This window comes from Larus michahellis, chromosome 19, assembly GCF_964199755.1.
Source record: "Larus michahellis chromosome 19, bLarMic1.1, whole genome shotgun sequence".
Classification (NCBI taxonomy): domain Eukaryota; kingdom Metazoa; phylum Chordata; class Aves; order Charadriiformes; family Laridae; genus Larus; species Larus michahellis.
The window spans coordinates 1,175,212-1,188,246 of NC_133914.1; the positions used below are offsets into that span (position 1 = coordinate 1,175,212).

The 13,035-nt window shown below is 51.0% G+C and overlaps 1 protein-coding gene across 1 annotated transcript in view; it reads right to left on the reverse strand.

Annotated features, from left to right (window-relative positions):
• CSMD2 (CUB and Sushi multiple domains 2) overlaps positions 1-13,035 on the reverse strand; it is a 336,176-nt gene that overhangs the window by 60,407 nt on the left and 262,734 nt on the right. The window contains exons 33-38 of the mRNA XM_074562714.1: positions 12,355-12,468; positions 12,119-12,214; positions 10,038-10,241; positions 9,364-9,488; positions 5,001-5,097; positions 3,910-4,014 (exon numbers count right to left, since the gene is read on the reverse strand). Coding sequence (XP_074418815.1) covers positions 3,910-4,014; positions 5,001-5,097; positions 9,364-9,488; positions 10,038-10,241; positions 12,119-12,214; positions 12,355-12,468 — 741 coding nt within the window. The remainder of the gene's footprint in view (positions 1-3,909; positions 4,015-5,000; positions 5,098-9,363; positions 9,489-10,037; positions 10,242-12,118; positions 12,215-12,354; positions 12,469-13,035) is intronic.

The window sequence follows — 13,035 nt, forward strand, 5'->3', positions numbered from 1 at the left end:
CTGGAACACGCTTTTGTTGATGTACAAAGGTATCACAAATCACTCTGTGATTCGTGGCCCAAACTGTTTTTGACTGAACCCTAATGACTTGATGGAAGAGCTGCAGCTGCCACAGCGTGTCCACTGCGAAGCAAAAACCGGCTCCTTCTCAACGGTTCACAAACCCAACCACCCGCCCCGACCCCGACCCCTCCCCATCCCTGTTCCCGTTACGCGTTTGCTCCTTCACCGGCCAGGCAGCACCTCTAGAGAGCGGAGAGGATGCAAGAGGGAACTATCTGCTGTCCCTCGCTGGCAGTGCGAAGGGCGTGCAGTATGCACTGTACGCGATTTGTCCCTTTCTGGGCAGGAGCAGCATGGTTTCACCCTCCGATAACCTATTCTGCCTGCTTTCAATTCCAGATTGACTCTACACGAGACACACGCAGCAGTGAGCGCGGCTGATACTGCAGAACAGCCTACGACAATTTCACTCAATCCCACTTCCATCTGAGCTACATTCACAGCTGGGAATATCCTGCTGCAAACCCAATTAACAAGCCCCGGAGTCGCGTGGGGGGCGATGCGCTCTCCTTTACACACAAGCTCCCCCCTCTTCCTCCTGCAACGCCGAAGGAGATAACGCGGGCGCCGGCGTCTGCACCCACCGCGGCTCCGCCGCCTGCCAGCACCTCCCTCGCCCTCGGCGCTGGCAGCTGCCACTAAAAGATAACCTTCTGCATCACTGCAAGGGCTAACGCTCGGCTTAAACCCCCCAGTCTGCAGGCTGAGCCGAAAGGCGATGAGAAAAAAAAAAAGAAACGGGAGAGGAGATGCTGACTCTCCTCCTGAAACCCGACTCACGCTGCCCAGCAAGAACATACATAGTCCCTCCCCACACACGGCTGTATCGCTTGACCTTCAGAGAGACAAGAGAGAAAACAGCTTTAAATAACTTCCCGTTCAGATCAGTGGGCACAGTTTCACTCAGTCCCAACGTGTTCCTGCTCTGCTTTGGGCTTTCAAGCACGTAGAGATAAGAGCTTTGCTTGAGGAACCCAGCGCGGCAGAAAGGGGAGGAAACAATCTCTGGTGTTTTAGCTCATCTCTCAAAACTTCCTTGCAGCACCTCTAACCAACAACAAAACCCGGGGCTCAGAGCCGTGAGATTCCAATTGTACGAGCAGAGCGAAAAATGTACTATTTCCAGCTGCCCTGAAAATCACCACCTATTAATTGTCTCAGCAAAGAAACCAAAGAAACCCGATAATCCCAAGCCTCATGAAAAACCGCAACATGACTGTTGCAACGGGTGATACGATCCTCAAAGAACTTATTGATTGAAACAGAAATGGAGAAGAAACAGAGTCGCAGCAGAAGAATTTCTAAAACAACATCCATTTCGGCAGCTCCCAGAGGGCCATCTGGGGCACGCGCTCCCTCCCCAGTCTCGTCGGTTGCTGCAACCTTGCTGGATCCATTAACATGCAAGGTTTTAATCTGCAAACCCAATAAAACCTGGAAAGCTTAGCACTAGTTGGCCCCCTAAAAGCGCACAGCCTGCAACCAAACCATTTCCGTGGACGTTTTACAAAACGAAACACACTTTCAAACCTATTCGCTGCTTTGGAAAAAAATAAAACAGAACGTTGGTTGGCTTCAGAGACAAACGCGAGATTTGCCATCAGAACCAATTGTCAGACACGGTGTCCAGCAAGAAAACAATTCCGTTTGCATTGCCCCGGGGAAGACTGCGTGAACAGAGACAGCGGTCCCAGCATGTCCCTCATCATCTCACCACCGCCACTGCCAGCGCCGGAGCAGGGCCAGACCGTCACCACGCATTAACCGGTCCCCCGGGAGCCGCACCGAGACCAGACTGGCTCCTGGCCCTGTCGCACCCGTATCTTTAGCACACCGCAAACGCAGAAGCCCGCTTGCTTCCCTCCCTGCCAGTGAAACGTTCCCTTTAGATGCGCTGAATGGAGCTGGGAGCTGCCGTTCCGCGCCTGCACCCCGCCTGTAAGGCTGCCTGCGCTGCTGCGGGACTGCACATGAGTAATCCAAGCCCTCGGTACGGTACCACCGGCGAGACAACAGCCACCATCCCCATGACCCACCGCAGCCTGGCTGGCGCACGCCTCTCCTGAACGGACATCTGCTCCGACGGCAGGAATCAAAACACGGGCATGGGGCAGAACAAATTTTTGGCATCCTCACTCAAAACTGAAAGCCCTTGCCCGAGAGATGCTTTTCCCTGACGTGTCTTCCAGTTTTGTGCAGGTTTGTTCTCTCAGAATCATCAAATTGCCTGGGCTGGAAGGGACCTTTCAGAGCAGCTAGTCCAACCATCAGCCTGGCTCTGACAAGAACCACATCTCCACGCGCTGTGTCTGCCCGGCTTTTAAATACCTCCGGGGATGGTGCCTCAACCACTGCCCTGGGCAGCCTGTTCCGATGCTTAATAACACTTTCAGTGCACAAATTTTTCCTAACACCCAGTTTAAACCTCCCCTGGCACAACTTGAGGCTGTTTCCTCTTGTCCTGTCACCTGTTCCTTGGGAGAAGAGACCGGCCCCCCCTGGCCACCCCCTCCTCTCAGGCAGTTGTAGAGGGCGATGAGAACCACCGAGCATTTCTTTTTTAAAATATAGTCTCTGTATATCATCATATATAATGATGTTCCCAGGGCTGTATACCCAAAACCTGAGTGCAGCCTTGCACAAGACCTGCTGGAAGCGAAGCGCTGCCATTCCGCTGGGATGCTGGAATAATCCCTAACGGATGGACCCACTGAGCCCCCCAACACAATAGAGGCGGGGAAAGGAGCGGGTGCCCGCACTCCAAGCACTGCTGCCTTTGGAACATCATCTCAAACCTTCCCGTTTAGCTCAGGCCAACGTGCCTCCCTGAGCTGGAGACTGCAAAAGGAGGGTGGCCACGTATTCAATAACAACCCCGAGGGAAATTACACTGTCCAGTGTCTGGACACGTCCCCTCCAAACCCAAAGCGGAGACACACCACGCCAGCAGGAGAGGTGAGCAGGAGCCAGCCGTCTCCCCTGGCACCAAAGGCAGGTGACAGTGCCCTGGGCTGTCGGGACAGGAGCACAGCCAGCAGACGGAGAGGTGATTACCCCCCTCTACTCAACACCCACTAGACACCACCTGAAATATCGTATGCAGTTTTGCGCCCTACGGCATAAGAAAAAAATCGATGAAGTGGAGTGAGTTGGGCAGAGGAGCAGCAGGACGGGCTGGGGCTGCAGCACTCATACGCGATGAAAGGCTGCCCAGAGCGTTTGTGCAGTCTCCATCCCTGGGTTTTTCAAGCACAGACTGCATAAATATGGGTAAAGTGAGTAATCTAAGTTTTATCTCCTACCTGACCCTGCTTTCAGCAGGAGGTTCGATGAGGTGACCTCTGAGGTCCCTTCCAGCCGGAATTATCCTATGAAGACCTGTCTAGCCCTGCGTGCTCTTTCCAGCAACGACCAATACTGAACGCCCAGGAAAGACTGCAAGGAGCAGGCAGTCCCTCCCAGCCCCTGGCGAGCATCATTTGAGGCACTTCCCGAGCCAAGATTACAGCACTGTGTTGAACAGGCCAACTCTCCATGAATTTTTAATACTTTGGCCTCCAGAACTCCTCCTGCACTACAGCACAGAAACCAAACAGGTGCTACAAAGCGCATCGGCAGCAAGAGGAGGGTCACCCCGTGACCCCCACATCTCCTCTGCTGCATCTGTTCTCCATCTAATGCTGACTCCCGCCCTGCAGCCTGAGAGCAGGGACCCAGGCACACACGGCCCTTCAAGCTCACTGCCCCTTCCCCACCCAGCAGCTTCCACTTCTAGAAGGCGGCGGCTCCGTAACCATTTCCCCATCGCTCAGAAGAACTGCAAGATCAAGGCTGAATTGCTCTTACTTTTGTATTCCAGGTGAAACCCGGCAGCAGAGACGCTGATATCCGAATAGAAATGCAGATAGAGCTGGTTTGAAGTGCTGTTCAGCAGCGCAGGCACTGTAGTTCCTGGGAAAACAAGAGGTGCACAAAGATACTGAAGAGGATCCTTTTTTCCTCCTCCGTGTCCTCGGAGACTTGCTGCAGAAGAGGCTGAGAACAGAAAGTCCTTTAACTTAACAAGCTCTGTTGGTTTTGATCAGGTTCTAATGAGGCCAATTGAGAAATACCCAAGGCCTCTCCGCAATGGCCTTTTCAGTCTACTGATGAATTTCATCATGTGAAGTTTTACCACTTACGGACCAGGCAGACTGGAAGCACGGAGAAGGGAATCGGTGATGAGAAACAGCGTGGGTGGAGCGCGGGTCCCCGCGGGTCCCGGATCCCTTCTCCCGCCGCGTTCCCTGCAAGCTGCTGCAGCAGCAGATGAAGGCAGCTCCATCCCAGGCGCTGCGCTGGGAGCAGAGCTTGCTGGTCTTTACGCATGACCCTTCTCCTTACCAACCTCAGAGCACTTTGAACACGTTTTTTCATTAAATAAGCAAGAATTGGGGCTGTCGGTTTGCGAGTGGCTGTGATATTTGAAAGCTTTACAATGCCCTTGGGCTCTGGCTGCTCCCAGCTCTGTGAAAAGCCACGGTCCCCAGTGCCGAGCAAAAGAAAGGTTGTTTTTGTTCATCCATTTTGGTGGAAATCGGCCAGGTTCGGTTAACCTGACCAGTGCAGGGTCTGAGTTAACCCCACGCGACCCAGCGGTGCTGCGGCAGCCCCCGCCGGCAGGCTGTGGAAGCGCTCATTTTTGCAAAAAACCCAAACCTAACCCACTGGGTTTGTGTTCAAGGCTCTCCATCAACATTTGCTGCAGGAAGACTGTAGTCAAATTCCCAGTTCAGCAAAGCCTAGGATTCCCTTTAAGCACGCGCTTAAATCTATTCCAAGTTTTTGAAGCACTTAAGCATATGCTTAATTTTATGTACGTGCTGAAGTCCAGCTGAGGCGAACGGGAATTAAGCACGCGCTGATGGGCTGCACTGAACAGGATGCTGAACACGTACCAGAGAAACTCCCCAGCATGGTGGCTGTGTTATCTCCTCCGTCGAACACTTCCAGGGAATCCCAGTTCTGCTCAGTAACAAAACTGATCACCTGGATCTGAAGAGACAAAAGAAAAAAGTAAGAGTACAACTCCCGCAATCCTGCTAATACACCAAAATAATATCAGTGAAAGGGCTGTTAATGAGGTCAGGAACGCGCTCCAGGGCTCTAAGTCAGCACTGCTGTTTATCTGTGCTAATGCACGGGCAAAAATTGGAGACCTATTGCCTCTGACTACCACCATTTGGGTTGTATTGCTATTTTCCAGCAAACTCCACGCTCCAAACTTCCGTAGCAGGGATGCTGACTTCTGCTGCTACAAAGGGAGAGCTCCTGTAGTTTCACAGCAGCGGAGAATCTGAGCCTTTTTTTTCTGCTTTGAGAAATCCCTGAAGACTTTCGCAACACTTTTCATACGAAAGCAACCACTAGCAGGCCAAGAGCTAAAATAAAACCAAAGAAACCTGCATTAAACCATACGATTTTTTAATCCAATTAAGTTTCTGCAACCGCCTTGTTTCTCAGCTTTTAGTCAAATCATGTAAGTTGCATTTTCAAATTCCCCACCTTTCTCTGCCATGCCGCATGAGGTCTGGAGGCTTCATGGAGTCACTCGACTCCATTAGTCAGAACATCAATGCAATCCTCAAATGAGTAAAGTCTTGAGATCTGATAAATCTGCATTTACACTGAAAAGCAGCTCTTATACTTCAGCAAAGATCTACGTGTAATTGCACAGATTTGTTTTCCTTGATTCCCGTTCAAATGGATTCTGCCTTTATTCCTCAATACTGGCAGTTCAAAGTGTTCACTGTCCCGTTAACAAAAAATAAGCTGTGCTGGAGATCAAGCTTGTGAGCTGCCTGGGAGAGTCACGCAGCAAACCTGAGTGAAAGTTGGCACTATTTGGGAAAAAACAGCTGTAATTTCTAAGCTCTAGATGAAATTTTCAAACACCGGGTACCTCAAATTAAACTTCTAGGCCAACAACCCAAAAAAGGACCCTTAGAGACGAATCAGGAGAGTAAACGACTTGTACACCGTGGCCCCAAACAAGAGGCATCACTTCTTGGCACGGGGCAGAAGCGGCAGCTGTTGGGCAGCGCTGCCGGAGGGTTTGGGGAGAACGCCGGAACTTTGGTAATTCCCTTTACTTCCAGCTGCCCACATCTGCTCACTGCAAAGTCCTGATTCTTCGAGGTCTCTTTGGATGAAGATTTCCTGCTAAGCCCAACGCTTCTGATCCATCGTCCGCTGGAACTCAACAGAATTCCTCCCTGAAGCACAGAGCCCGGCAGGACACGTCACCCGGAGCGAACACCGCGAAGAGACGTCAATGCCCTGCGAATCTTGACTGCACACGCGCGCACACACACACGCGCACACACACACACACACACATTCTTCCCTCTGGCAACTCTCTGAATCCCCCCTCCCCGTTTTCCTGCCGTGTTCTTCTCCTGTATTTACTCATCCACTCCAAACATCTCGCTTGCCTTTGCCCTGCCGAACATAAAACACACGCACTCTTAAAAAAATAATAAAAAAATCAAATCCCATTATTTCTGCCATTTTAACCTTTTTCCTCCTTGAATTTTTCTGAATAAAGCAGGCGATAAAGTTCCTGCAAAGTTGTTTTTGTTTTTTTTTTTCCAAAAAATAAGTGGAGTTCCTGTAGCAGAAATTGCAGTGACCCCTGCAGAGCCATTACTGATCACACTGACCAAGTCAATACCTTCCAGCCCGCATAATTACACCCCGATTGTGATTTACATTATTGAAAGAGAACGTGGCTTGAGAACGTGCATTTTGTTTGCTCTTACATTTTCTAAATTATTTATTCTCCTCCCCCCCCCAACTTAACGGAATAAACATTTTTAAGGTCCTAATTCTAGTCTGACATGTGGATTCACGAGGGATCTGCATCTATTTACTGCCATGTATATAAATTAATTCACTCGGGAAGGTTTGCTACAGGAATGAATAATTCATGGCAGCAGTGCTAGCTCGTACACTGATTACATAAAAATCCTGCTGGTGACTCGCCGCGACCAAGAAAGCTTTAATTTCACCTCCTCCTCTGATTTACAGTTGTTTAACCTTTAATTGTTTTACAAAATGAGGGTAAACTGATGCTTAAATTAGTATCTAATAACCACGAACACCTTGCACACACAAGGGGGTGGCGGGGCAGCGGGGCAGGTTACGCAGCGGCTGCAGGGGAGCGTGGCGCGTCCCGCTCCATGCCCATCACCCTGCCTCGGGGCTGCCCCGCAGCCGGCAGCCCCCGCACGGGACTTCACGAGGACTGTTCTACTCCCTGGGGGGCAACACCTTTCACCAGGCCTTTCCCCTCCCCCTAGAAGACCTGCAGTGGAAGCCCCAGTGTCACAAGCCGACGGGACCTGGTTTGATGCCGAGGGAAGGTGCCATCCCGCCCCCAGCCCGGGGCACCCCAAGGCACCGCGTCCCCCACACAGCCCGGCACGGCTGGAAGCGGGGACCCCCGCACCGCTGCGGCTCCGCACGGGCCCTCCCCGAGCGCCAGAGGAAGGACCTGCTGAAGGTCTTTCCTTGTGAAGGACGGACCACGGTCCTGCCCTTCGCCAAAACCTTCCCACTCCAGAGCCAGAACTGAACTTACGGCTCCGGCAGTGGTAAAGCTCAGCCACGGGATACACTTTTTGTTTGCACGCATTTATGTTAGACTCAAAAATATCTACTTGCCTTGCAAGAGACCACATACAGCACGATGGACAAAAAAACCCCAAACAAACAAACAAAAAACCCCTTTAAAACACTTTGGCGTTACATTTTCCAGTTATACATGACAGCTGAATTTGCACAACCAAAGAGGTGAGAAAAAATTACTTATGAATAAAGGCACGCTTTTAACCGCGCGCTGTGACACCCGCTTTCCTCTCAGCGCCGCGGAGACGTGCAAAACCAGCCCCGCGGGCTGGGAAGTGGCAGCGAGGGTTTGCATTCAGGACACGGCCCCGCAGAGCACAGACACCTATTTACATCGCTTTAAAAATTAAGTGAATTATCACCTCCCGGTCCCGGGAGCCCCGAGCAACTTGCAAACTGCCTCAACCGTTGAGACGTTTGGCTGAGGGAAATGGATGCTGCTGTCATTGGGGGGCGTCGAGAAGGGCTAAAGTTCCAGATGAACAGGAAAGCACCGGCAGTGAGCTCTCAGGCTTCTGAAAACACTATTTTAAACGGCTTCAGAACGGAAGAGGGGAGGGGAGTTTGCTGGACTGGGCACAGCAAAAACCTGCCAGAGGGCACAAAATACTACTCCAGGCTCGTGCTGCTTCGCTGTGAAGCCCCCAGGGCTGCTCCCACCGGCTCTGCCGCCCCAGACTTCAGGGGTGGGTCTGAGTTACGAGGGTGGCACCAGGTACGGAGCCCCGCCTGGGGGTGCAGAACTGGAACCCAGCAAGGCAGGGATGATGTTTCAGTGGAACTCTTGAGAGAGAAAGACAACTGCTGCGTGCCAACAGCCGGCAGCGCCGCGGAGAGGGAGGAACCCACCGACAAGTCTATTAGCAAATACACGACAGGGAAATAAAAGCACTTAATGAACAAAACCCTCACAGACAAAGTGGCGCGAAGAAGAAGAAGAAAGAAACCCTCTGATAATGAGGGCTGTGGAATGAACAAACACGTTAAAGAATCCATCTCCTGTGTGTCAACCGATGTCAGCGCAGCGCACGGCGAGACGCTTCCGGCGCCGACGAGGCACACGCGAGCTGAACGGGAACTTTATCTAAGGTTCGGTCTCTGATGTTGGGCTTAATTCTCAACATCGTCTAGCCTGCAGGACTATTTCTGCAGAGGAATGATAAGGACCACAAAAAGACCTGAAGAGAGAGCTCATTTACCTGGAGACAATGAACAGCAAAGCTGTAATTGTATAATCACACTGCTGCAACTCTGCTGGCATAACAAATCCACGCAGGCACGCCGAGCAAGCAACTCTTCCTCGGTGTAGCTTACATTGCTTTCAAACGTTGTATAATTAAGCAGTATAAAGATATATGCCCAAAATACCACAATTATTTTGTTACGCCAGAACAGCCACACGGCTCCAGTTGATTGCCCATGGAGAGTGCCTCCAGGAGGCAAAAAAATCCTTTGAAGTATTGCCCACTTTTGGCAGTCGTAGTGTAAACGAGTCTCTGATTCCAGAGTATCACACGTTCAACCGGTCTCTCTGCTGCGAGGAGCAGCAGCTTCACAACACGTGGCCTCTCTAAGTGCCGCGGATAGGGCGCGTTCCCCTCTCCAGCCCTCGCGGCAGTGCGGACACGGTACCTGTATCCCTGCTCCTTCGGGGACCGTTATCTTCCAGACGCAGTTGAGGCTGTTCAGGTACGGCTCAGGGAAGCCGGGGGACAGGATGGTTCCTTTGCGCTCCGTCAAATTTCCACCGCACGGCACTGAAATAAGCAAAGTAACGCTTGAAGATGGAAGGACTTGGCTTTATGCTAAAACATTCTCTTTAAAACATCTGTCCATGGACAAAAAAGCAAGCAGAACTGGCTCACGATTCAAGGATGAGATTTGTACGAATAATCCTCTTTTCAGTAAATCGCTCATATAACTTGTAAGACAAGCAGCGCACAAGCCCTTAGGCGTGGGGAGCACAGGGTACATCAACCCACCAGACTGGGGGTTCTCCTCCAAAGAAGGCGAAAGCAGCTTCAGTCGGATCTAATTCCTACCAGACGCTGCCCCAGGCCCCACAGCCGAGTACTGGATCAAAAGCTCCCTTCCCTGACATTTGGGGTTGAATGCCTTCTTCATAATCCGGCCGTACGAGGTACGAAAAGGGCATTTTTTTTTTTGTTTTGTTGGTGTTTTGGTTTTTTGTTGTTGGCTGGTGGAGTGGTTTTTTTTTAACCATCCCAAAGGATGTAATTTATTTTTCTACCACAACCTGCCCAACCTGTCTCGTCCTTTCTTCCCCCAACCCCAGCGATACCTACCCACGCAGGTGGGTACCGAGACGTTCCACTGGGCCAGCGCCCCGGGCATGGTGAGGCACTGGATGCTGCGGGAGCCCTGGAGCGCGTAGCCAGCGCCGCACTCGAACCGCACCACCGCCCCCACCGCGAAGTCGCTGCCCAGCCGCCGGCCGTAGCGCGGCTCCGGCACCGAGCTGCACTGGGTGGCACTGGTCCGAGGGACCGCTTGCATTGCGGACAGGAGAAACCAGCAGATTCCCAAGAAAAAAAAAAAAAAAAGAAAAAAGAAAAAAATGGTTAGAACAAACATTTTGGAAATATGAGTGCCATAATAAGTGCCAAATTAAAGATCCACTAAAAGCAACACAGGAATCTGATTATACCTAAACCCCAAAGAGTGGCTGAATCCAAACATGACCAGTAGTAAAAAAAACCCAAACATTTAATTCAAGCTTCTGTCAATTCAGGTGATACTTGAAATAAAAGCAGACCGACGCGTGCTTTCTATGATGAGACTGCCTTCAGAAAACTTATCATCACACCAGAAAGGTCATTTCTAAGTAGGGAAACGAAGGCATTCAGCAACGACTTTCCAAAAATTTGCTTTGCCACATAACGTTAGAGCCTCGGCAGAAAAACCCTTTAGTGTTTCTCAGCTCCCTCGGCCTCATTGCTGTAAAGGACAGCAATTTTAAACAATTTTCTTCAGGATGGGCAGGGTAAGCGACAGAAAAGGGGAGCTCAAGCTGCGATGCCGCATCGCCAACTGTTGAAATTGCCTGTGTTCCTGTTCGATCCTGCAAACAACAGCCAGAGAAAGAAACGGAGAGTCTGGCAGACAAGCGAGGGGAAAAACGAGACAAAGAAACGTCTATTGCTGAGGAAGAAATCAATTCGTATTTTTCTCCGAGTTGCTTTACAATTTATTAGCGTTTAATGCCTGAGCTGCTGGAAAGGAAAAAATGTGAAGATGATGAGCACATTAGCTACGTCGTTTGATTTTAATTTGATTCAGAGAGATGGATGTCAAACCCACTGTCAAAGGCATCACGCGAGATGATCAGCGAGAAGCTGAAGCGTGCCAGTGGTCGGGGAGGGGAACGGAGAGGCGCGTGTGTCCCGCCATGGGGGAGGCTTTGGGAGAGAGAACTCCTCCTTTGGGTAAAAACTGAGAGGAAACGCCAGTAGATCCTGGCCAGGCAGATCAAAACCAGGGCTGTCTGTTCCTTTTACTCTTGCTTTCCAGGCAGTAATTGCCGAGGAGCGTGCAGCTCATAATTAGCATGCAGGAGGGAGGAGGTAATCTTTACTGATTTCATCAAAACCTTTGCTTTGCTGAAATCTTGAAAGATGACTATCAGAACTGCAGTTGTTGTACAGTAATTAGGCAGAAATTCCAGAGAACGGATACTATAAAATCCAAACCATCTTCACTTCGCCCCCGGAGAAGGCACGGGCTGCCCCTGCTGTCTGTCCCCACCTCACAGGGACGCGTGTGTAAAAGCCTGAACCACCAGAACGACACAAAGCGCGTGGGCGAGAAAGCCCTTCTGTTTTCCCACTATTCTGTGCATCACTTTCTATTTACTACTTTAAAATCTCTAAGTGGGACTCGCCCAACACGATGCAAGCTGTTACTGAAAGGATCAAGGGGCAAGAGTTTGACAGCAGGAGACCTAAGCCTCTGCCGCGCGGAGAGGAAGGATTTCACGGAGCTGCTAGACAAGCGTTCGGCTGCTTACACCCAGAAATGTGCTAAAACGCCAGTGGGAAAAATTGCTTGGGTATAAATCTCCAGAACTTGCTGTGTGCTCAGGGCATGATCCAGTGAGATACTTCTGATACTAATCCTGGGGCGCGCGAGGGCTGAGGCTGAGTGAAGATGGAAGGTCTGAATACGACGTGCCTACAGGAGCCAGACAGCCCTGCAAGCCCCCTGCTGCCCAAATAAACCTCATCTCTGGTGTTTCCTGTTCAGATGCAAAGCGTACAATGACCCACCGGCACCAAAAGCAGTTCAGGACACTTCAAGACATCGCTATATTTTTGACCATTATCTCGTGACTGACCTGAGGACACCTTCAGAACACAACTGCACTCACCTTGGTAGACAAAATGAAAACCTTTGGCTGTAGATTGACCCTTGGAACTAAATTTGAGGAGGATCTGGTTGGTGGTAGCTAATGGCAACGATTCACCTGGATGAGGAGAAAGAGAGAACGCAGGAGAGACCGAGGTGACAGCATTAGCAACACAAATGGGAGGCACCGAGCGAGATACACGGCCGGCTGTGGTTTTAGCCTGCTTTTCCCAGCAGCAACCCGGAGACGTTCCCTACCTGTATGAGAGCCCGAGAGGGAGCTGAGGAGCCGGGAGTGCTGGTTGGGGCCATCGTGGACTTCGATGACGTCGTTGAGCGCGGTCTGGAAGAAGGCGAACTGCCCGAAGACCACTGTGAAGAGAGGGAGCCCGGTGGGGGCCGGCAGCGGGAGCAGCCGCACCGCCATCCCCGCACAGCCAGGGCTGCGGCCCCGGCATTTCAGCGGCTTTGATTTCAGGAGCTTGGCAGAGATAAAAAGGGCCTGACTGACAGCCCTGGAAGATGGGAGCCCTTTATTTATCCACAAAGTAGGCATAACAGAAGCAGCAACCAGCCTCCCCCGTGCTCACTTGCCAGTACGCTTTAACACTGATTCATAGGCCAAAAGGGATTCTTTTATGAATCATCCCATTTGCCTGCCTACATAACGCAAGGTATATAATTTCACCAACCGATAATTATTATTTATTATTTGTATTGAACCTCTGTCATGAAGCAGGCTCCCGTTGGGTTAGGCATTGTGCAAAACCTGAACAAAATAACAATCCCTGTCCCGAAGAACTTAGTTTCCAGATTGAACCTCTCCGGTCAGGGAGGACGACTGCCAGGGAGAGAGGACACACACTATTTTATTAACAGTCAGTCCTAAACCTGTCTACAGAGACTGCTAACGAGGGAGTCTGGCTCCCACTGCATATG